Source organism: Scyliorhinus canicula, chromosome 2, assembly GCF_902713615.1.
Source record: "Scyliorhinus canicula chromosome 2, sScyCan1.1, whole genome shotgun sequence".
Classification (NCBI taxonomy): domain Eukaryota; kingdom Metazoa; phylum Chordata; class Chondrichthyes; order Carcharhiniformes; family Scyliorhinidae; genus Scyliorhinus; species Scyliorhinus canicula.
In genome coordinates, this window is record NC_052147.1 from 169,747,013 (window position 1) to 169,768,497 (window position 21,485).

The 21,485-nt window shown below is 40.3% G+C and overlaps 2 protein-coding genes across 13 annotated transcripts in view; one reads left to right on the forward strand and one right to left on the reverse strand.

The window, feature by feature from the left end:
- The window catches only part of dbr1 (debranching RNA lariats 1), a 29,244-nt gene extending 24,961 nt beyond the window's left edge, over positions 1 to 4,283 (reverse strand). The window contains exon 1 of one of the 5 annotated variants that reach the window (XM_038789036.1): positions 4,081 to 4,283. Coding sequence is in view for 1 of the 5 variants with exons in the window: in XM_038789039.1 (XP_038644967.1) it covers positions 3,620 to 3,759 (140 nt within the window). In the remaining 4 variants the exon portion in view is untranslated. Of the gene's footprint in view, positions 1 to 2,538; positions 2,884 to 3,619; positions 3,897 to 4,080 lie in introns of those variants that run through there. The other 4 variants (XM_038789037.1, XM_038789035.1, XM_038789039.1 and 1 more) reach the window with 4 other exon arrangements.
- The window catches only part of armc8 (armadillo repeat containing 8), a 112,217-nt gene continuing 94,627 nt past the window's right edge, over positions 3,896 to 21,485 (forward strand). Inside the window, exons 1-5 of one of the 8 annotated variants that reach the window (XM_038789031.1) lie at positions 3,896 to 4,111; positions 8,232 to 8,269; positions 16,333 to 16,409; positions 17,490 to 17,561; positions 20,048 to 20,190. In XM_038789031.1, the coding sequence (XP_038644959.1) occupies positions 8,264 to 8,269; positions 16,333 to 16,409; positions 17,490 to 17,561; positions 20,048 to 20,190 (298 nt within the window). In that variant the 5' untranslated portion in view covers positions 3,896 to 4,111; positions 8,232 to 8,263. Of the gene's footprint in view, positions 4,112 to 4,276; positions 4,418 to 4,496; positions 4,725 to 4,824; positions 5,052 to 8,212; positions 8,270 to 16,332; positions 16,410 to 17,489; positions 17,562 to 20,047; positions 20,191 to 21,485 lie in introns of those variants that run through there. The other 7 variants (XM_038789030.1, XM_038789033.1, XM_038789034.1 and 4 more) reach the window with 7 other exon arrangements.

The window sequence follows — 21,485 nt, forward strand, 5'->3', positions numbered from 1 at the left end:
ACACTATAGTTAAGAAAGCTATACGACTCTACTTTCTCAGACTAAGGAAATTTGACTCTTACCAATGTTTACAGATACACCATAGAAAGCATTCCTTCTGGTTGTATCACAGCTCGGTATGGATTCTGCTCTGCCTAAGACCGCAGGAAACTACAAAAGGTTGTGAATGTAGCCCAATCCTTACGCAAACTAGCCTCCCATCCATGGACTCTGTCTAAATTTCCTGCTGCCTCAGAAAGGCAGCCTGCATAATTAAGGACCCCACAACCCCGGACATACTCTCTTCCACCTTCTTCCGTCAGGAAAAAGATTTTAAAAAGTTTGAGGTCACCTACCAACCGACTCAAGAACACCTTCTTCCCTGCTGCCATCAGACTTTTGAGTGGACCTACCTCGTATTAAGTCGATCTTTTCTCTACACCATAGCTATGCCTGTAACATTACATTCTGTAGTCTCGCCTTCCTTCCCTATGTACGGTATGCATTGTCTGTATAGCATGCAAGAAACAATACTTTTCACTGTATACTAATACATGTGACTATAATAAATCAAATCAAGGAATCAGTAGAAGGGAAGCTGCCCAATTTTGATTGCGAACTCATAAACCTAAAATAGTTACCACAGTCGGTGTAAAAGGCTGCAAAGAAACTAGAATTACACCCAACAAACATTTTAAAATATAAATTTAGAGTACCCAATTCATGTTTCCAATTAAGGGGCAATTTAGCGTGGCCAATCTATCTACTCTGCACATCTTTTGGGTTGTGGAGGCGAAACCCACGCAAACACGGTGAGAATGTGCAAACTCCACATGGACGGTGGCCCAGAGCCGGGATTGAACGTGGGACCTCGGCGCTGTGAGGCTGCAGTGCTACCACTTCGCCACCATGCTGCCCTACACCCAACAAACCTGATGGGGACTATGCTCATAGAAACATAATAAATTAAAATGTTTAATATTAACAATCCAGTGTAGTAGGAATATTGCCTTCACACCAAATCCTGCCATTTGAACATGGTTGGGTGAGCAATCTGCAATTTCAATCCTGAATATCCATAGCAAGCTACTTCTTATACAAACAATTCATTGAATCATCATTTAAATCAGCCTGGACTTAATTGACAGATTACTCCATTCTAAAAATTGATGTACATGCAAAAGTAAACAAAAACATTGCCTTTTTAGCTGCTATTAAAACAAAATGCAAAATTGAATCTATCCCCAGATAAAAGCATTGTTAAGAAACAATTCATAAGACATAGGAGCAGAATTAGGCCATTCGGCCCATCAAGTCTGCTCCGCAATCATGGCTGATTAGGTTTTTCATCCCCATTCTCCTGCCTTCTCTCCATAATAATAATTGTTGTCACAAGTAGGCTTACATTAACACTGCAATGAAGTGCAAGGCCCCTAGTCGCCACATTCCAGCACCTATTCGGGTACACAGAGGGGGAATTCAGAATGTCCAAATTACCTAATAGCACATCTTTTTGGAACTTGTGGGAGGAAACCGGAGCACCCGAAGGAAACCCATACAGACATGGAGAACGTGCAGACTCCGAACAGTCAGTGACCCAAGCAGGAATCGAACCTGGGACCCTGTCGCTGTGAAGCAACTGTGCTAACCATTGTGCTACCATGCTTATTAATCAAGAATCTATCTGTCTTAAAGACACTTAGTGATTTGGCCTCCATAGCATTCTGCGACAATGAGTTCCACAGATTCACCTCCCTCTGGCTGAAGAAATTCCTCCTCATCTCTATTTTAAATGATAGTCCCTTCAGTTGGAGGCTGTGTTTTCAGGTATTAGTTTCTCCTACTAGTTGAAACATCCTCTCCACGTTTACTCTATCTAGGCCTCTCAGCATTCAGTAAGTTTCAATGAGATCCCCCTGTTCCTTCTAAACTCCATCGAGTACAGACCCAGAGTCCTCAACCACTCCTCATATTACAAAAGTCCTTCATTCAGGGGATCATTCTGGTGAACCTCCTCTGGACCCTCTCCAAGCCCAGCACATCCTTCCTTAGATGCAGGGCCCAAAACAGCACACTATATTCAAAATGGGGTCTGACCAGAGCCCTATACGGCCTCAACAGTACATCCCTGCTCTTGTATCCTAGCCTTCTTGACACGAATGCTAACATTGCATTTGCCTGCCTAACTACCAACTGAACCTGCATGTCAACCCTAAGAGAATCCTGAACAGGACTCCTAAGTTCCTTTGTGTTTCTGATTTCCAAAGTCTACTGCAACAGTCTGGGGCTGGTTTAGCACAGAGCTAAATGGCTGGCTTTTAAAGTAGACCAAGGCAGGCCAGCAGCACGGTTCAGTTCCTGTACCAGCCTCCCCGAACAGGCGCCGGAATTTGGCGACTAGGGGCTTTTCATAGTAACTTCATTTGAAGCCTACTTGTGACAATAAGCGATTTTCATTATCCCATTTAGAAAATAGTCTATACCTTTAGCCGTTCGACCAAAGTCATTGGGGAATGATAAGTACTATGCCAAAATTGCAATTATTCACGTGAACCTCACCAGGGATGCGAGCAATTTGACCGAGATGGGGTTCACAATCAAGTCCGATTGTTAGAAACTGGCACCCATGCTTGAACACTTCCAGTAATGAGGAGCAGGTATTTTTGGTCTTCTCCCCAACTCACAGGAACCTATGCCAAATGCAATGTATAATCTGGAAGAGTTTAGCCAACAGCATAAGGAGGCGACGGAACAGCAATTCTTCTTACAAGCCTGGCTCAGCTATATGCTAGATGAATCATCATTAGTTAGAAAACATTTATAAAGAGCGATTGACAGTTGCAAACTAAGAACGTAAATGGAAAAAAAGTCTAGACAGGGTGTAAGATTGTATGCAGTGGTCTAGCTAATTAGAGTAAACAAAGTGAGACAATGTTCAGGGAAATTAAATTTATCTTTCTTGACTTTCCAAATAAAAAGAAACACAAAATGCAGCAATCAGTATAAAGTTTTTTGATCCTTTTAAAATACTAGAAACAATGAGTTATTTATTCACTAGCAACATTTCCCTCAAAGTTAAAAGATCACTGGAGTTCATCATCCTCAGAGTAAATTAAATAAAACAATTGGATAAAAGCAAATTACTGCGAATGCTGAAATCTGAAACGAAAGGGACAATGCTGGAAAATCTCAGGTCTGGCAGCATCTGTAGGGAGAAAAGTTAGCTGTTAGCTCTGTTGGATTTAAAAGATGTTAGCTTTGACAAAGTAATCGGACTCGAAACGTTAGCTCTTTTCTCTCCCTACAGATGCTGCCAGACCTGCTGAGATTTTCCAGCATTGTCCCTTTCGTTTTAAATAAAACTGTTGTGACCAAATAGTGCAGACATAGCATAATAAGGTGACACTATTTGTACACCCAGGCCAATGTAGGAACATTATACGAATCATATTGATGTGCAAACGCACAGATTTATTATTAGAATCAATTAGACAGTTGACAAATTTAAATACTGTTGGGTGTGCATTTATTTTCAGGGCTTTTTAAGAGACTTACAAGGAGTGTCTAGACAATCCTTGGTCTACCTCCGTAAACTGCAAGTGAGTCTAGAGGTGGGCTATTTGACTACCGGGGGCATTACCTGAAGAGCCTGAGCCTACACATGCGCTTCTCCCCCGTCAAAATGGCCGGGGGTGGGGCGGGACTCGGATTATATTGGGCGACCGGAACTGAAGAGTTTGCTGCTCCGAGGAGGCCACCAATCAGTAAGCAAACTGACATCCCCGCAACATAGCCGGAGTGTCCGTCTGTTGCTTCCTTCCTACCTGCTCTCCCCTCCCTCCCGTCAGCCGGAGTTCCGCCGCCGCCGCGTTCGGGGAACCACACCGCCAAACAACCAGCGCTGCACCGCCCTCCCCCCATTCAAGTAAACTCAGTGCAGCGCCACGCCGCAACATTCAACACTTTCCGAGGAAAGAAGCCAGAGAGAGAGAAAAAATAACTAAACCAAACAAAACTCTGCAGCTCATTTTTCGGAACATATATATATATTACAAGAAGAAAATATAATTGTAAAAAAAACATCTCAAAGCGATAACTTACAATTTATCCGAATCTGCGGGTGATGGATAAGGTAAATATACATAATTCAAAGCCTCACTTTCGATGAATTTGATGCGACAATTTATAGATTTTTAAAACAAAACAAGTAAATAAGCCGCTGGCGCTGTAAAGTCTTATCATGCGAAGGGCCGCGTGTTTTTATTGTGCGGCTGTGGCCAGTAGGCTGGCGGTGTTGCGGCTGCGCAGTGCAGTGTTGCCGGGCCCGGCCTAGTCAGTCCGGGGTGTGTGTGGGGGAGGGGCTCCCGGGGCGGCTTCGCTGCTGCTGCTGAAGATGGCGTGCCTGCTGGAGGCCCCGATGCGGATGAGCGTGCTCTCGGTGAGTATGTAACCCCGCTCGCACTGACTCGCTCTCCTCAGGCCACGGCTGTGAGCCCCACGCGAAGGGGCCCCAAGCATGTCCGGTGTGAGGTGGGCGGAGGGTGTTTCCGTGTATCGGCTGCAGCTCCTCGTATTTAACGTTGGAGTCTACGTGAATATCGGCATACTGCAGCTCCCGGCTTGGGCCTGATGTTTACTGTAAACCTTCCTCTTTTTAAAGTACAAATCACCAGCCTTCCTGCATTTCACTTATCGTTTAACAGTAAATATGCACCGGGATAACTCATTTTTGTGAAGGGTTATATGTATGTAAACGTTTTGACATTTATTTTTATGTTTGTGTATCCATTTTAATTGGAAGAGGAAACCTACTTACTCGTATCTATGGTCACACTGCTAGTCCACAGCGGTTATTCTTTAAATCGTCAGGAAATTGCAATTCCCTTAATTAAGAAACTAGTAACCAGATAGAGTACAAAGTGCTGGAACAGCTCAGCAGCATCTGTGGAGAGAGACACAGTTATCGTTTCGAGTGCAAAATGACTCTTTGGAACTCGTTTAGAGTCATTTACGGCACATAAGTAGCCCATTCGATCCATTGAATGCATATCCGCTCTCTGTAGAACCGTGCAGTAAGTACCTATTACCTGACTTTATTTCAGGAGCCATGCAAGTTTATCTCCCTCATACCCATTCAGCCTCCTTTTGAAATTATTCATTGTTTCTGCTTCCACCGTCCTCATGGGCAACGAGTTCCAGGTCTTCACCACTCACTATGTTTATATAAAAAAAGCTCTTCTCACATCCCTGAAAAAGCATAGTTAATTTCCACTGTGTAAGTATGCATTTACTGATTAATTGGAAAACAGAGTGGTTTTAACTTCCTTCTGCCATTTTAAGTGCAAAGACCTCTGTTATCTATCTGAAAAAGCTCAACTGACCTGTCAAAATGTTCAGCAAATCATAGGCTGAGTTGAAACAAAACCTTTTATAAGAATAAAGGTGCTGTTTTTCTGAAAACAATTTTGGGTCAGATCTTTAAGGTGGAAGTAAAATAATGGCAGCACCGTAACACAGCGATTAGAACTGCACTTCACAGTGCCAGGGTCCCAGATTCAATTCCTGTCTTGGGTCACTGCCTCTGCGGAGTCTGCAAGTTTTCCCTGTGTCTGTGTGGGTTTACTCCGGGTGCTCCGTTTCCTCCCACAAGTCCTGAAAGAAGTGCTTGTTAGATGAATTCTCCCTCAGTGTGACCGAACAGGCGCCGGAGTGTGGCGACTAGGGGATTTTCACAGTAACTTCATTGCAGTGTTAATGTAAACCAACCTGTGACACTAATAAAGATTATTATTAAATGAATTGGGCAGTACTCCCAGATTATCTTTCAATCACTATTTCCGTAACGTTGCCAGACTCTACCCCTCCCTCGACTCTTCTGCTGCTGATACCCTCATCCGTGTATTTGTTACCACCCAGTTTCCTTCAGAAATGGTTTGATACAATTCTCATCCTTGTGTCGATATCCCTCAATAGCTTGTGTCGATATCCCTCAATAGCTTGGCCCCTCCTGGCTCTGTAGGAATGTATTCAAACACCATTGGTGGCCATGCCTTCAACTGCCTAAGTCCAGAACTCTGGAATGGACCACTTAGAGAGGCAGTGACATGATGGGCCAAATAGCTACTTTGCCATTCTATGGTTCTAAATCTCATTTCCTCTATATCTTTTACGCTTTTAAGCTCCTTAAAATCTACCCCATGCCGAGCTTTTGGTCATCTGTCCTGATATCTCTGTATGTAGTTTGGTGTCGAATTTTGTTTTATAATGCCTCTGTAAAGCTTCCTGTGCATCTATTATGTTAAGGTGCTATGCAAACCTTACTGTGCACAAATTAGCTGCCATGTTTCTATGTTACAACAGTAACAACGGTTCAAAAATACATCATTGGCTGTGAAGTGCTGTGTCATGTCCTGATGAAAATCTTTTGCAGTGAAATATATTTGTTTCTGTAAGCTTTGAGGACAGTTAGTTATTTCTAATAACTTGATTTACCAGTCGGCATTACAGTGGCAATTTAGTAATGATGGACTGCATTTAAATAATTCCATACCTCTGTTTTCTCTGGAGAAAAGAAACAAGATTTTTTTTTAGTTTTCTGCGAACGTTTCAGATTGGGGACTGCTGTATCAGCAAAAATAAATAATATAAACATTTATCATTTTGAGATTCCCCTGACAGTTGTTTATTTGTGGCATTGTGGCAAAATGCACTGTGTTCGCTTGATGTGTAATGAAGATGAGGATTGCTTGATTGCAGCCTGTTCAGGATCTTGTAGGCTCCCATTTCCCAGCTCAAGGATTTCTGAAACTCTAACTGTGACCTAGCTTCTTTTTCTGATGCCTGTCCTTGACCAGCTAGATTGGGAACAAATTCAGTTTGGACTGTTATAATTTATCTAAATTATGCAGCAGAGAGATTTGAATGTTGGAACAACTTTCTAGTCTTTAATTGGTCTCAGTGCCTCAAGTTAGAGAAAGGAAAGTTGACCGCAATCTTGCCCTGAAGCTTAGCTATGATTGCCGTTGCAGTTGAATGGTCAATGTCGCTAAATTGCTCATTCGGAGAGCTGGCACGGACATGATGGGTGAAATGGCCTCCCATGCTGTGACAATTCTGTAATCACGGTGCTTTCCTAAATAATGGCCATTTGGGGAAGGTGGTGTTGAAACATTTATGTCTGCGATCAATTTATTCTCTAAAGGAAGGGAGCATTTGTTGAGAAAAGCAAGTTCTATCATATCTATGTTGATCCCTAGCTCTTTTATCTGAACCTAATGTAATATTCAAACTCAATGCTCAACATTATAATGGCACATTATATGAAACATTAGACACATTGCAAGGATTAATTTATTTATACATTTAATTGTATAGTTTTCAACTGCTTTTGAAATGTTCAGACTACAAGGTTACCTTTGATGCAAAGTTGCTTTATGTCACAATATATTCACAGTAAATAAGTATGAGCTATTTCCCCTCAATCACTGCAATCTTCAATGGGTCATTAGAGATAAAAATGCTTTAAATGAATTTTTATTAGTGAACCTCCTAGTACAACACCTGCGATTTCTAATGGAATATTGATGGGATAAATGTAATTTTTACTATTGAGAGAAATTTGGTATTTTTACAACATTGTTGGGGTTCACACCTTTTCCTCCTGAAACCGTGATTATGCATTGCAGTTCCGACACACAAGGGCATATATTTTATGTAGGAAAGAAAGAATAGTAACATTTGTAAAATAATCTTGCAGTTAGCCATTGTTTAGAGCTCTGCACAAAATTGCTGATTATGGTTCAGGAACCTGATTCCAATCTGCTTGCTCAGCTCTCCAGTTGTGGAATGTATCGTTCACTTTCAAAAGGATACACCATCTAACTTAAGCCACCTAAATACTCACTATTAATGATTTTGAATTCTAAGTTGGAATGAATGAGTTTTTTTTGCAGAGTAAATGTTGCTGAACTATGTAAAATTTGAGCATTTTCAGTTGTCTTGATAATGCAAAAGAAACAAAGTTCAATGTTGCAATTCTTGATTCGAAAGTATGCTTAAAACTCTGATGCTTGCATCTTAGAAACTCACACTAGCTGTGTTTAAGCGATTGTAATTTACTGGTTATTTAATTGAGGTGCTATTTCTTAAAAAAAAAATAAGGAGCATGCTGCTTTCCAGTGCAGATTTTAAGGATCTCTCTTTTGGTGGTCATTGTCACTTAATTCTGCAGTTTCTTGATTTTCTCACTACAGAACAGCAATGCAGTGGAACTCTGAGTGTAACAATGAAGGTAAGAAAAAGGGGCAGTGAAATAGTTAATAAAATTACTTTAGATTGTTGTACTGTATATCGGTAGGAGCATGCCAGTTTTTTTTTGGGTTACATCAGAGAGTGCAACAGATACCCTAGGTGTGACAAAATGTGATAACTCACGAAAAATAATTAAAAGCCTATCACTGTTTGCTTAGTATGACCTAAGGGACAAGATGGCTATTTCCCTGAATTGCCCTAGCTTTTATGGTCAAACCCAGCTGCAATACAATGAGAAGTTGGATTTAATACTGCTGGGATTTTAGATATGATCTAGGATGAGACAATATACTAGAAGGGGCAAGACATCATTTTACTGTTCCGCCACATTGACATGATGGTTGGAAGTATCAGGGCGATGCATTTCTTTTTAAATGGCATTGGTAGTACCTGTGTACAATATAGATGGAAAAAACCTGGCACTAAAATGTCTTCAAATAGATAATGCCATTGCATTTATTCCTGGGCTAATTAAACCGTTACATGAGACCAATGTGTTATATGGAAACTAAGTGGGTACATGGAAAGTGTGGTACAATATTTGCATAGTTGTGTTTGTAATAAAGTGGAAAGCAGGATAACAAATGTAAAACTGCGTGTGGTATTGTGTACATGTGGTGTAACCTAACTATTTTCTGCTAAATCTACAATATAGTAATGTGAAAGAGGAATGTAATACCATTCTGTAAACATCATGTAACAAACTCCCACCAAAATCCTACTCATAGATTATCATAGAATCCTAGAATGGTTATAGCACTGAAAAAGGCCAATTGATCAATCATGTCTTTTTCCAGATACCTATAAATTGATATCCACTGGTTCTCAACCAATTGAACAGTTACTCTCTATTTACTCTGTCTAGACCCCTCATGATTTTGAACACCTTTATCAAATCTCTCAACCTTTTCTTCTCTATCATGCTCACAGTCAAATATGAATGAACTTTCTTCAACAAAAGATCAATGAATGCGCTTAAATTATGAAGAATAAGTACAAGTGTAAATGGTCAAAGATTCGGACAGGACTTCTCAAACTGTGGGCGTGAGATTAGCTTTTGAGGGGATGGTCTGGGATATTAAAACTGGTATTGTGAAGTACTAAGCTAGGAACATGCTTGTTGCTAGGTGGTGATGGTATCGAACTAAGGAAATTAGGTGACAGTGTTCTCTGCATTGCTTTTCGATTATAAAAAAAAACTAAAAACTATCAGCTATTTGTTATGGTGGGTAGTTGGTAATGGAATTACTTTGTCAAAGAAATGTGTTTGACTGAGTTGTCTTGTATTCATCTATGCTCTTTATTTAGCTCAGTACTGAGAATTTTAATTTCGCTGAAAATGTAAGGCACAGTCGTTCCTAATGGAACTAAATGATAATCTGAGTCATGAGATGTTTGTAACCTGGTACTTTGAGCTTTACTTTATGGTTTGTAAATCAGGTTAAATTATTACAATTCCACTGTGTTTAATATTACTTTAGCAAACTGGTGTATGCCACTTGATACAGAAGGGAAGAAATACTCACAAGAAGAAGTGAAATTTTGATAACTTAATATATTATTGATTTGAAATGTATATAAAACTTGTGCTTGATTACTATTCATTTGTATTAAAATAGATGCTGAAATATTGCCTGGCTTTTGGATTACTGTTCTCTAGCAGGACACGGCATAGTTTAAAAGCTTTAAAAAAAGGATATTAGAGTATGGGCAGGAGGCAATGTAGTATTCTTTATAGGAAGGTGTTACTGTTAAGTCAGATAATTTATTTTTTTAATCAGATTTCTTATAACATTCTTGAGCTAAAATTGGCTCAAATGTTGCAGGTGTTTATAAAAAAAACACACCTGTATGCTGATCCTAATGGTAACCAGTTGCAGATTAAACAGAAGAGATGTTATATCAGTCAGTGAGTGCCTTCATGGGCTGACTTCATGAAGTGCGCAAATTGTTGACGTACACTCAAAAGTGCAGGGCTCTGAGGTAAGGGCAAATTAAGTGGCCAGCTCTTTCGAAGACCAAATCGAAAATGCTGTAAAATCTCAGCAGGTCTGGCAGCATCTGTAGGGAGAGAAAAAAGCTAACGTTTCGAGTCCAGATGACCCTTTGTCAAAGCTTTTATCCAGCTCTTTCAAAGAGCTGGCACAGCTACAAGGGACCAAATGGCCATCACCTGTTCATTCTATGTCTGTGATGAACACCTCTCTGATGAACACCTATGTGATTTTGGAAGGACAAACAATTAAAGTGCCCAGCCCCCTCGCAATGTTCATCTCCAAAAGCCAGTGCTTGGTGAAAGTAAAATTTCTGATATCCCAGAAAATCGATCATAGAATTTACAGACGGAGGGCATTCGGCCCATCAAGTTTGTTCCGGCCCTTGGAAAGAACACCTTACTTAAGCCCACGCATCCACCCTATCCCCGCAACCCCACCAAACCTTTTGGACACTAACTGGCAATTTAGCATGGAAACCGGAGGACCCGGAGGAAACCCACGCAGACACTGGGTGAAAGTGCAAACTCCACACAGACAGTCACCCGAGGCTGGAATTGAAACCGGAACCCTGGAGCTGTGAGGCAGCAGTGTGAGCCACTGCGCCATCGTGCCACCCCAGAGACTGCAACTTGTCTCAGGATGGAAGGTACTTGGGTTGACATCTAAACTGATTCAGATTAAATGAATGCTTTTTGTAGCACAAGATGTCTGCTTTTTATTGAAGCAATCCAAGACTATTTGTACTACCCTTCTCTTTCCACATAACCTACTCTGCATCAAATCTTTCCCTTAATTATATAGTGGCCTCTGCCTCAACTATTCCCTGTGCCAAAGCATTTTGTGCTCCAATGTAAGCCTATTTGTGACTATTATACATTGTCCATATGAAAACATTTCTCTTAACCTCGTGCTATGCAATATGTTAGCCAGAAGCCACATTGTTGCTGATTGTGAATTACATTTTATATTGTGTATATGTTGCATTCTTACCAGAGTTTGCACACATAGAAATATAGGAACAGCAGTAGTCAAGCCTGTTCTATCACTATTCAATGGATATGGTTGATCTGCAACTGAACGTCATATTTGCCTCCTCTCCCTTAGATCTTTGTTGGACATATAATCAATTCAAAAGCAAAACATCGCAGATTCTGGAATTCTGAAATAAAAACAGAAAATGCTGGGAATACTCGGAGTGTAGCAGCCTCTGGGGAGGGGGGGGGGGGGGGGTCGAGATTATGGGCTTAATCTTTCAGGTGCACGGTGGTTTTCTCAGCAGATCTTCTGATGCTTAGAATAAAAAACGTCTTTTGGCATTTCTAACACTGTCACGCTGGTCACATAGAGCCTCTTTTTAAAAAGGGCGCCTGGTCAGCGAGCTACAAAAATGTTTCTAGTTTTCCACTGTTTCTAGTTTTCCACCATTCAGAATGTACCCTGTTCTATCCTTTTTGCATCGAGTGGTTAAATTGGCGTAGCCACATCAGTGATATATAATTGGGCAACTCTAATTTCTCACTATTGTCGTTATACTGCGGAATATGCTGCACTAACCTTGCTCTTTCTATACTGGGTATCCAAAATTACACTATCTTAATTGTGACAACCTTTATTTTGCATAAATTTATTACTTATTTTCTCTTGGCCCCTATTTTTAAAACCCAAACTCTGTCAACCTTTTTTTTCCATAGTCAGGACACTTGCACCTCCGAGGAATTTATATTTTGGGCTCTTGGCCATTGTTCGTCTGCCCTCGAAGTAGCCTTTAGATTTTATTTTGGTCAGATGTCCTTAACCAACGTCACTAAAACAGTTTGGCTGTTTATCTCATTGCTAATTGTGGAACCTTGCTGTATGCAAGTCCACTTGCCACACTTTACTCTATTACAACAGTGACTGCAGTTCGAAAGTACTTAATTGATTGTGAAATACTTTGGAATGTCCTGAGGTTGTGAAAGGGACAATGTAAAATATTTTTATTTTGTATTTTTGTTTGTTATTCAAGCTAATCTTAATTTTTTTGTGATACTCAACTCAGCAGCAATTGGACTCCTTTTACTGACTTACTATTGTGGATAATTATTGTTTTAAATTTTGTAATATATTATAGAATCTGAGCGCACCTGCTTAATTCCATATCACAAACAGAAGATACTGGAAATTGATGTTCTGTCTGGAAGATGTTTTAAGTTGATGAGGAAGTATAGAAGCAGAGGAAAGGATTGGATGGTTGGGGGAAAGAAAAAAAGGGGGTAGGTATGTGATGGAGTGGAGGGCAGGAGTGATTAAATGGCAGAAGGGATGATGTTGCAAAGGAAATAAACAACGTGAGTCTGGAGGAGGTATAAATAGATACAGCACCTGCTCTCTGAGAAAGTGAACATTGTTGATCACAGGAAATGGGTGAGAGTTTTGGCTTGAGGAACAGTAAGTATGGAAATATGTGTTAGCATATATGGATCTGAAACACAAAGATATAATTTAATTTGGAATTCATATGTAATTTCTTAGCAGTGTTAATGTAAGCCTACTTGTGACAATAATAAAGATTATTATAATGCTTCAGAGGAGATGTTGAGGAAAGTGGTTGTGCCTGTGGAAGTGAGTTTTATTGGTTATCTTAAACAGAAAGAAAACAGCCCCCCCCCCCCCCCCCCCCCCGGTATTTTGTATGTGCCTATTTAAGTAAATGGGGAAAGTGGACAAAGATAGAAAATAGGAAGTATTTCTGTAAGGAAAGCTGTCTACTGGCGTTCTTGCACACCTTTCTTACTCTGGTTATCCTGCTAAGGTTATAAATTTGTGTCTGTAGTTATCTTTTCCCCAGTAGTTAAACTTTAAATGTTTACACAATGAAGTGACTACTTATGTTTAAAATTGCCCACAAATTTTGTGGAGCTCTCAAGGCATTTTAAATCTGTTGCAATCAATGCAGCTTCATATCTGAGATTGCATCCACCTGTCAACTTCTCATCCTTCCACTCTGACATGGGGTTGGATCTGGAATAAGGACTTCCACTGCAACCTTTACGTTGCACAAATAATTTGACAACCATGCTAAAATTGCAGACTAAACATTGTCAAAATAAACTAATTGAAAGATTTTAACCACGGTCATAAAGGACGAGGTCTGGAATTCTTTAACAACTTTCTCTGGAGGTTTGTGCTCAACAAACTGATCTTATGCCAGAATGTGATATTTTTTTCATCTTTTTATCGAATCCTCATTTATCAGGTCAGCAGTGGTCCGACGAGGGCAAAGCCTCCTGTGCGTGTTCCTTTCTCCTTACTTAAATTAATCATATTAACTTATTGAGTCTTGGTTCTTACATCAGCCAGAAGTTTTAATGGCTCCTGAATAGATTGTCAGTTTAGTGATAGTTGTGCAGCATGATGGACATTTGTAGATTATCATTTACTTTGACCTCCGTTAATGGTGGCCCTTCTGCCTTGAAAAAGAGATTTTTGTCAGTTGCTCTAGATTGAATTCTGTTCTGAAGTGGGGGAGTGCTTTCTCAACTTAGTCTAATGACCAGTTTCTGTAACGAAATTGTTTAAAATATTTCTAGAAAGTGATGCCGTTATAATATGCCATTGTAGGGCCATCCTATTAATACACCATTCTCGTCAAGTTAATACTGAATAGGGCAGGGGTGGGCAAACTACGGCCCGCGGGCCGCATGCGGCCCGCCAAAGGTATTTCTGCGGCCCACCAAGTCATTTAAAAAAAAAAAAAAAATTTTATTTTAAAAAAAAAAATTTTTAAAAAAAAATTTTTTTTTTTTTTTTAAGGTTAATGGGGGGGGGGGGGGGCTGTTGGGTTACTTACTGGTATAGGGTGGATACGTTGACTTGAGTAGGGTGATCATTGCTCGGCACAACATCGAGGGCCGAAGGGCCTGTTCTGTGCTGTACTGTTCTATGTTCCATATGAGGCACCCAGAATCATAACCGGGTGAAGTAATTATTTTACTTAATATACTATGCGGCCCTTTGTGAATTGTGAATTTCTGAATGTGGCCCTTGCACGGAAAAGTTTGCCCACCCCTGGAATAGGGGGTAAGTGGTTGTAGACATCTAATTTTGATTGAAAGAGTCATTTTGACAGTGCGCTGAACAGCGTGTTTGTCTTTGGTATTTCTGTGATTTCAGGTGACATTAGAGAACCTAAGATGTTAGGTCAGGGAAAATTCATGGAGTATAGAGGTAATTATCAAAATGTAGTTTAGGCTGCTAGACTGCCTGTATAAGAATTGGATTTATGTGACTATAAAACTAATATAAATGACTGGTGAATCATGCTGATTCTCATGAATCATGAGCCCAGTTTATTGCTAAATGTTCTCTCTTCCACCACATTCGTGATGCTTTCCTTTTTTTAAAATGCAGTGGAGTGTCATTAGAAAATTGCAGACTTTTTACTATTGCCAACAAAGCCTCCACTCTGCAATACTGATATGACACAATATTTTGAAAAAAACAATCCTGCTGGAGACTGTGGTAATGAAATTAAGTAAAGCAAGTATAATGTTGCATGTGCATTACTCTTTATTCAATGACATTGGACTCCCTATCTCTGCCATCGCCTTAAGTCCTACAACCTCTCTCAGCCCTATACACACATATCTGTGCTCCTCTAATTCAGGCCTCTTCAGCATCCTCCATTTTATTTGTTCCACCATTGGTTTCTGGGGCTTTAGCTGCCTAGGCCCTAAACTCTGGAATTCCCTCCCTGGACCACTTTGCGTTTCTACCTTGCTTTCCTTTTAAAACCTGACATACCTTTTCCTAGCTTTTGCTCATCTACTCTGATATCTCCTCATATGGTTCAGTGTCATTTTGTTTTATAATACTCCTATGAAGTGCCTTGGGACACTTTTTTATGTTGAAAGTCCCATATACATGTACATTTTTGTTGTAATAAACTAGTCTGTGGAGTACTATTGTGCATCTCTTATGCTGTTATAAGTCTACTGATACAGGATCTGTAAGAAACCTATTTTAATATTTATTGCTTTTGTTCAGACAATAATATGCTTATTCAAATATAATTCTCACTGTAAATACCAGTGCCAGACATTACAGCACTGCCTGATATACATATTCTTTAAGAAGTACTGTACCATTGAAATTTAAAGTTGAATATATTTAATATTGAATATCTGAGACTGTACTTTGACCATATTAATGTTTTTTTCTAATGCAGAATTAAAATCTAGTGTGTTGTCCAATACATTAGCCACTAACCATCACTGGGCAGATTGTGAATTCAGATGCTGCTAATTGTAGTTTTGTTATGAGAGTAAGCATTATGCATTTCTCAGCTAAATAGTGATACGTTCTGGTTGTTCAGTGTGCCTTAAAATGCTGTTTAGCACTGTAACAGGCTGCATTGAAACATCTGTACGGAGTCCGAGTGAATAGTTGGAATAACCTCTGCATGCTAGAACAACAATTAAGCCCAACCAGCAGTGCAACAAGGCACAATATGGCAAAAGGAAAACCACATGTTCTTAAGAGCTTGTTGTGGAACTGGCACTTTGTATGCGAGTCAACCTCCTCAGGGATGACTTTGATGAAGTTAGATTACCTCCAGCAGCTGCTGGACAAAAGCTTGGAAACTGCAATTTCTGCACATTTGTGCTGTGATAAATTCATGCCAGAATTCCAAACTTTGCTGAAGGAGTACGGCTGCAGAGTTACATACTGAATGCTAGATATTTTTTTAAATAAACATACACAAGAAGAACATTTACCTATATTTGTGTACGGTGTTTTCCATTTAAAATTAGTACATGTGGCAAAGAGTGTTACCGTAGCCATTGGTCTAGAAGAGAGTGATAGTTTTGTTTGTAAAATGATACACATTATCTCTATAGTTTATCTTTCTCAATGTGGTCCATTTATTTTGTGTAAAACTCGTACAATTTGGATAGTAGGTTATTATTGACCACGAGGTTAACCTTGATGAGTGTCTAGTTGCTAACAGAAGGAATCCTGTTCATGAAAAATGCAACTATTAATCTAAGCACTTCATTCTCTTTAGGAAGTTACAGCCAGCAGTCGTCATTATGTTGACCGGCTCTTTGATCCTGACCCCCAGAAGGTGTTGCAAGGTGTCATGTAAGTACTGCATGAGGATATGTAATCCATGTCTTCTGGGTGCTTGTGTAAACTTCCACCTCCATTATAATTTGCAAACTATGTCTCACTTGTGATAAGCTAATCAGTCACATAAACTGCAGTTAATTAATTTAATGACTATGTACAATGCTGACCGTATATTTTAAATTCTGGGAATCAAATGAACAAATGGTCTCAGCTGTGGCAATTAAGTATACTTGGATCTCTGTATGCAACTTGTTTAATAGAAGTTGTTACACAAGAAATATTCAGAACTTTTAGTTTAAAACCATAATTGTGTGGCAGTTTTTTTAACACGCTATAATTTAAAGTACTGAAGAGAATCACATTTTAAATTCTGATCTCCAGATTAGTCATAATAAGTAACAATGAAAGTGGTATCCTAATTAGTTTTGTAAATAATGACTGTAGACCTCTCTTCTAAAGAAGAAGCTTAGTACTTGGTTCCAGTGATGTTTGACTGAGACACAATTTTGTTTGGCTTGCCTTATCAACCTAGAGGGGAAAAAGTTATTTTCCTTAAACATCAGATGAGCTGGGATTTAAATGTTAACTCAGCAAATGGTGTTTGAATATCCCTTTGAAAACCAGGAATAACAAGACCAAGCACTATAGAGAAGGGCATCCTAGAAACTGATGTCACCTGAAATGGGTGCAACAGCTGGCCAAAAAATACACTGAAGTGGAAGACTGATGGTGGCCATATGTAGCCCATAGTGAGCTTGTTGGTTTACAAAAGAAAAATACAACACAGGAAAAGGCCTTTCTGCCCTCCAAGCCTGTACCGGTCATGATACCAACCTTTGCCAAAACCTTCAGTACTTCCTTGTGCCGTATCCCTCTATACCTATCCTATCCATGTGTTTGTCAAGATGCCTTTTGAATGCTGTTAATGTAAAATGGACACATCTGAAATTGTGGTGATAGATAGAGTATCCAGGAGCGCAAATTTGGAAAACAAAAATTTCTGCTTTCAAATTAAATATTGAAGTATCAAACCACTTTGTTTTTGGTGGATTTTTAAAATCGTTTTGTGTCTTTGCTTAACTTTTTGTGCAGTGACATGAAGAATGCTGTAATTGGAAATAACAAACAAAAAGCGAATCTGATTGTCCTGGGAGCAGTACCAAGGTATTGTAATAGTTTTATAATTTTCTATGTTTGGGTCATGGGACCAGGAGTAGCTTGGTCTGCCATTTGGTCCAAATGGGTGATCTGGGACTTGCCCACCGTTGCCCCATTATCCTTTAATATCTTTGTTTAACAGAAATCTAGGGCGTGATTTTCCACAATGTCCCGTGGCGTCTTTTGTGGCGGTGGAGATGGCCTGCATCAGAAAATCTTGCTGTTATCAACAGAGTTTCCCGTTCTATACACCCCTTGCAGTGGGGGTTTGCCATCGGTCGGACCTGCCGGAAAATTCTGGCCCTATTATTCTCAGATTTAAAATTGGCAATTGACCCAGCATACTGACGTGGGAGAGAGTTACAAACTTCTACCAATCTGTGTCAGCCATGGCTCAGTTGGTTGGATTTTTGCCATGTGAGCCAGAAAGTCGTGCCACTCCAGGACTCGAGCATAGCAAACGCGACTGAGACTCCAGGACAGTACTGATGAACTGAGGCACTGTCCGAGTTTCCGTCTTTCAGATGAAATGTTAAACAAAATCATCTTTCTGTCTGTCACCTTCGAAGGACTTAAAGATCCCATGGCATAACTGCCAACCGTATATTTAAATGTTTATCCATCAATCATCATCAAAAAGACAGATTATCTGATTTTAACATATTTCTGTTGATGGGAGAGTACTCTGAAAAGTAGCTGCCACATTTCCTACATTAGAAGAGCGACTAGGCTTCAAAGTACTTTATTGGTTGTAAAGTGTTTTATGACATCTGGTTGTAGTGGAAGATGTTAAATAAATAAGTGTTTCCTGACTTCACTTTTGAAAGGACAAGCTCTAATTATATGCTATGTGTCCTTGTCTTGGATTCCCCAACCAGTAGTAGTTTCTCTTGACCTGCGCTTTCAGTTCCCAATAATATCTTAAACTTCAAATAAATTACCCCAGAACCTTTAAAAATGCACCAATAGAAAGGTGTACAAATATTTAACTTCATTTATTCTTTCACAGGATGTAGGTGTCGCTGGCTGGGCCAGCATTTACTGCCCGTTCCCTAGTTGCCCTGAGAAGGTGGTGGTGAGCGTTTTTTTTTAACCACTGCAGTCCATGTGGTATTGGTATACCCACAGAGCTGTTAGAAAGGGAGTTCCAGGATTATGATCCAACGACTGTGAAGGAACAGCAATGTAGTTCCAAAACAGGATAGTATGGCTGGCAGGGGATCTTGCAGGTGGTGGTGGTGGTATTGTCATGCATTTGCTGCCCTTGTCCTTCCAGGTGGTGGAGGTCATTGATTTGGAAGGCACTGTCGGTCGAAGGAACCTTGGTGAATTGCTGAAGTGCATCTTGTATATGGTGCACACTGCTGCCACTGCTTTGGTGGAGGAGGAAATCAATGTTGAAGATGGTGGATGGGGTGCCAATCAAGCATCCCGTTTTCCACATTACCTGAGTAGATGCCAGTGTTGTAGCTATACAGGAACAGCTTGCTGAGGGGCGTGGCTAGTTCTGGAGCACAAATATCTACTACTACTTATGGAATGCTGTCAGGTCCCCTAGCCGTTGCACTATCTAGTGCCTTCAACCATGTTTTGACATGAGATGGAGTGAATGGGATTGGCTGAAGACTGGTATCTGTGATGGTGGGGACCTTGGGAGGAGGCCGATATGGATCATCAATTGGCACTTCTGGCTGAGGATAGTTGTCAGTGTTTCTTGCTTGTCTTTTGCACTGATTTGCTTGGCTCCCCCATGGTTTTAGATATTTGTGAAGCTCCTGTCTCCAATTAGTTGTTTAATTGATCAGCACAATCCACGCCTAGATGTGGCAGAACTAACTAGTTGGTTGTGGCATCAATTAGCACTCAATGTTGCATGCTGCTTCTGCTATTTGGCATGCAAGTAGTCCTGTACTGTCGCTTCACCAGATCGACACCTCAACTTGATAACCTGCTTAGATAAGGAAGAGCATCTTGTGTGGCTAAGCCTTAATAGCTCCTGAGAAGCATTGCCCATGTTTTGGGACAGATAGCTAATTTCCCTTCGAAACAACACATTTGGAGGATGGGGCAGGTCAAATTTACTTTCCTGAAATCCAAGGTGTTTTCTGAGGGACTAAGGACTGTAATTGGTGTAGAAGAGAGTTTGGTGAGGGGCAATGTTCCCTTTCCTATCATTACCAGCAATTAACTTGTGCAGGGTGGAAAAACTTGTCCAAATTATAGAACTTTTGGCGAGCATCCTGATAATTCAGTTCTTATGCACTAAAAGGACAATTTTCCAGAAAGTTGAATGAAGCAAAGTGAGCAATATAACCAAAGTGAAAATTTAGTATAATTTGAATTATCAAATTTAAACTAAAAAGCCCTATACAGGCCAATTGGTGCAATCTGCTTGAGCAACTTTAATTATTTTGGAAATAAAAATTGTTGTGTATTTCCTTTTGACTTCAACTTGAGTTTAAATATTTTCAATTACCTTTTTTGTTTTGCAGGCTACTTTACCTACTGCAGCAAGAGACTTCGACAGTTGAACTTAAAACCGAATGTGCCGTCGTATTAGGAAGTCTTGCAATGGGCACCGAAAATAATGTCAAATCTTTGTTAGATTGTCACATAATTCCAGCATTGCTACAAGGTACTGCTGTTTTGATTGCATTAAAGTTCAAGCGATCATCAGTCTGGTTTGTTTGGCATGAAGTAGTCCTATTGGCTTTCATGGTAGTACTTAGTCATTGAGACCAGAACAATCTCAAGGTTCATCCCTGGCCTGTACTATTAATTATTGTCAGCTTGCTTCAGCGTCCTAGGCTACTTTGGAGGTGTGAACAGCCAGGATTCCTGTTTTTGATTGTTCAGTGACTCCTGTTTGGAAAAAGTTGCAGATATTAACGTCTGGCTACTGCATAATGAGGTTCAAGCTTGCCTGTGATGTGTTCCAAGCCCATGTGAACAACATGATTGGCCATATAATTAAGTTAATGGAAATTTGCTGCTGCGCACATTCCTGATACGTAACTAGACATTTTTTTATTAATTTGTGGGAATGTTACTTGCAAAGCCAGGATTTGATGCCTGTTCCTAACTGCCCTTGAGAATGTGATGGTTCATCATTTTATTGCAGGGGTTAACTTGGATTCTTTTTTTCTTTTTAATTTTAGAGGGCCCAATTATTTTTTCCCCCAATAAGGGGCAATTTAGCATGGCTAGTCCATCTGCCCTGCACATAGAACATAGAAAAATACAGCACAGAACAGGCCCTTCGGCCCATGATGTTGTGCCAAACTTTTGTCTTTGAGTAAGAACAAATTAATCTACACCCCATCATTCTACCGTAATCCATGTACCTATCCAATAGCCGCTTGAAGGTCCCTAATGTTTCCGACTCAACTACTTCCACAGGCAGTGCATTCCATGCCCCCACTACTCTCTGGGTAAAGAACCTACCTCTGACATCTCTCCCCCCCCCCCCCCCCCCCCCCCCCCCAAATATATCTTCCACCATCTTTGGGTTGTGGGGATGAAACCCACGTAGACATGGGGAGAATGAGCAAACCCTACACGGAGTGTGACCCAGGGCCAGGATTCAAAACCGGGTCTTCAGCGCCACAGTCCCAGTGCTAACCACTGCACCACATGCCAACCTGGATCTTTTTGCAAATTATTGTAGAATCGTAGAATGGTAACTTCACAGAAGGCAGCCATTTGGCCTGTTGTTTTCATGCTCTGTCTTCCAGTTCTCTGGGAGAGCAACTCGACTAGTCCCCCACCTTTTCCTCAGCCCTGCAAATGTTTTTATTTCAGATAATTAAGCAGTCCCTTTTGCAAGCCTTAATTCAATCCGTCTCCACCACACTCTTGTGCAGAGCATTCTAGATCCTCTCCACATGCCATGTAAAAAGGAATTTCCCCTGGTCACTCTTGCCAGTTGCT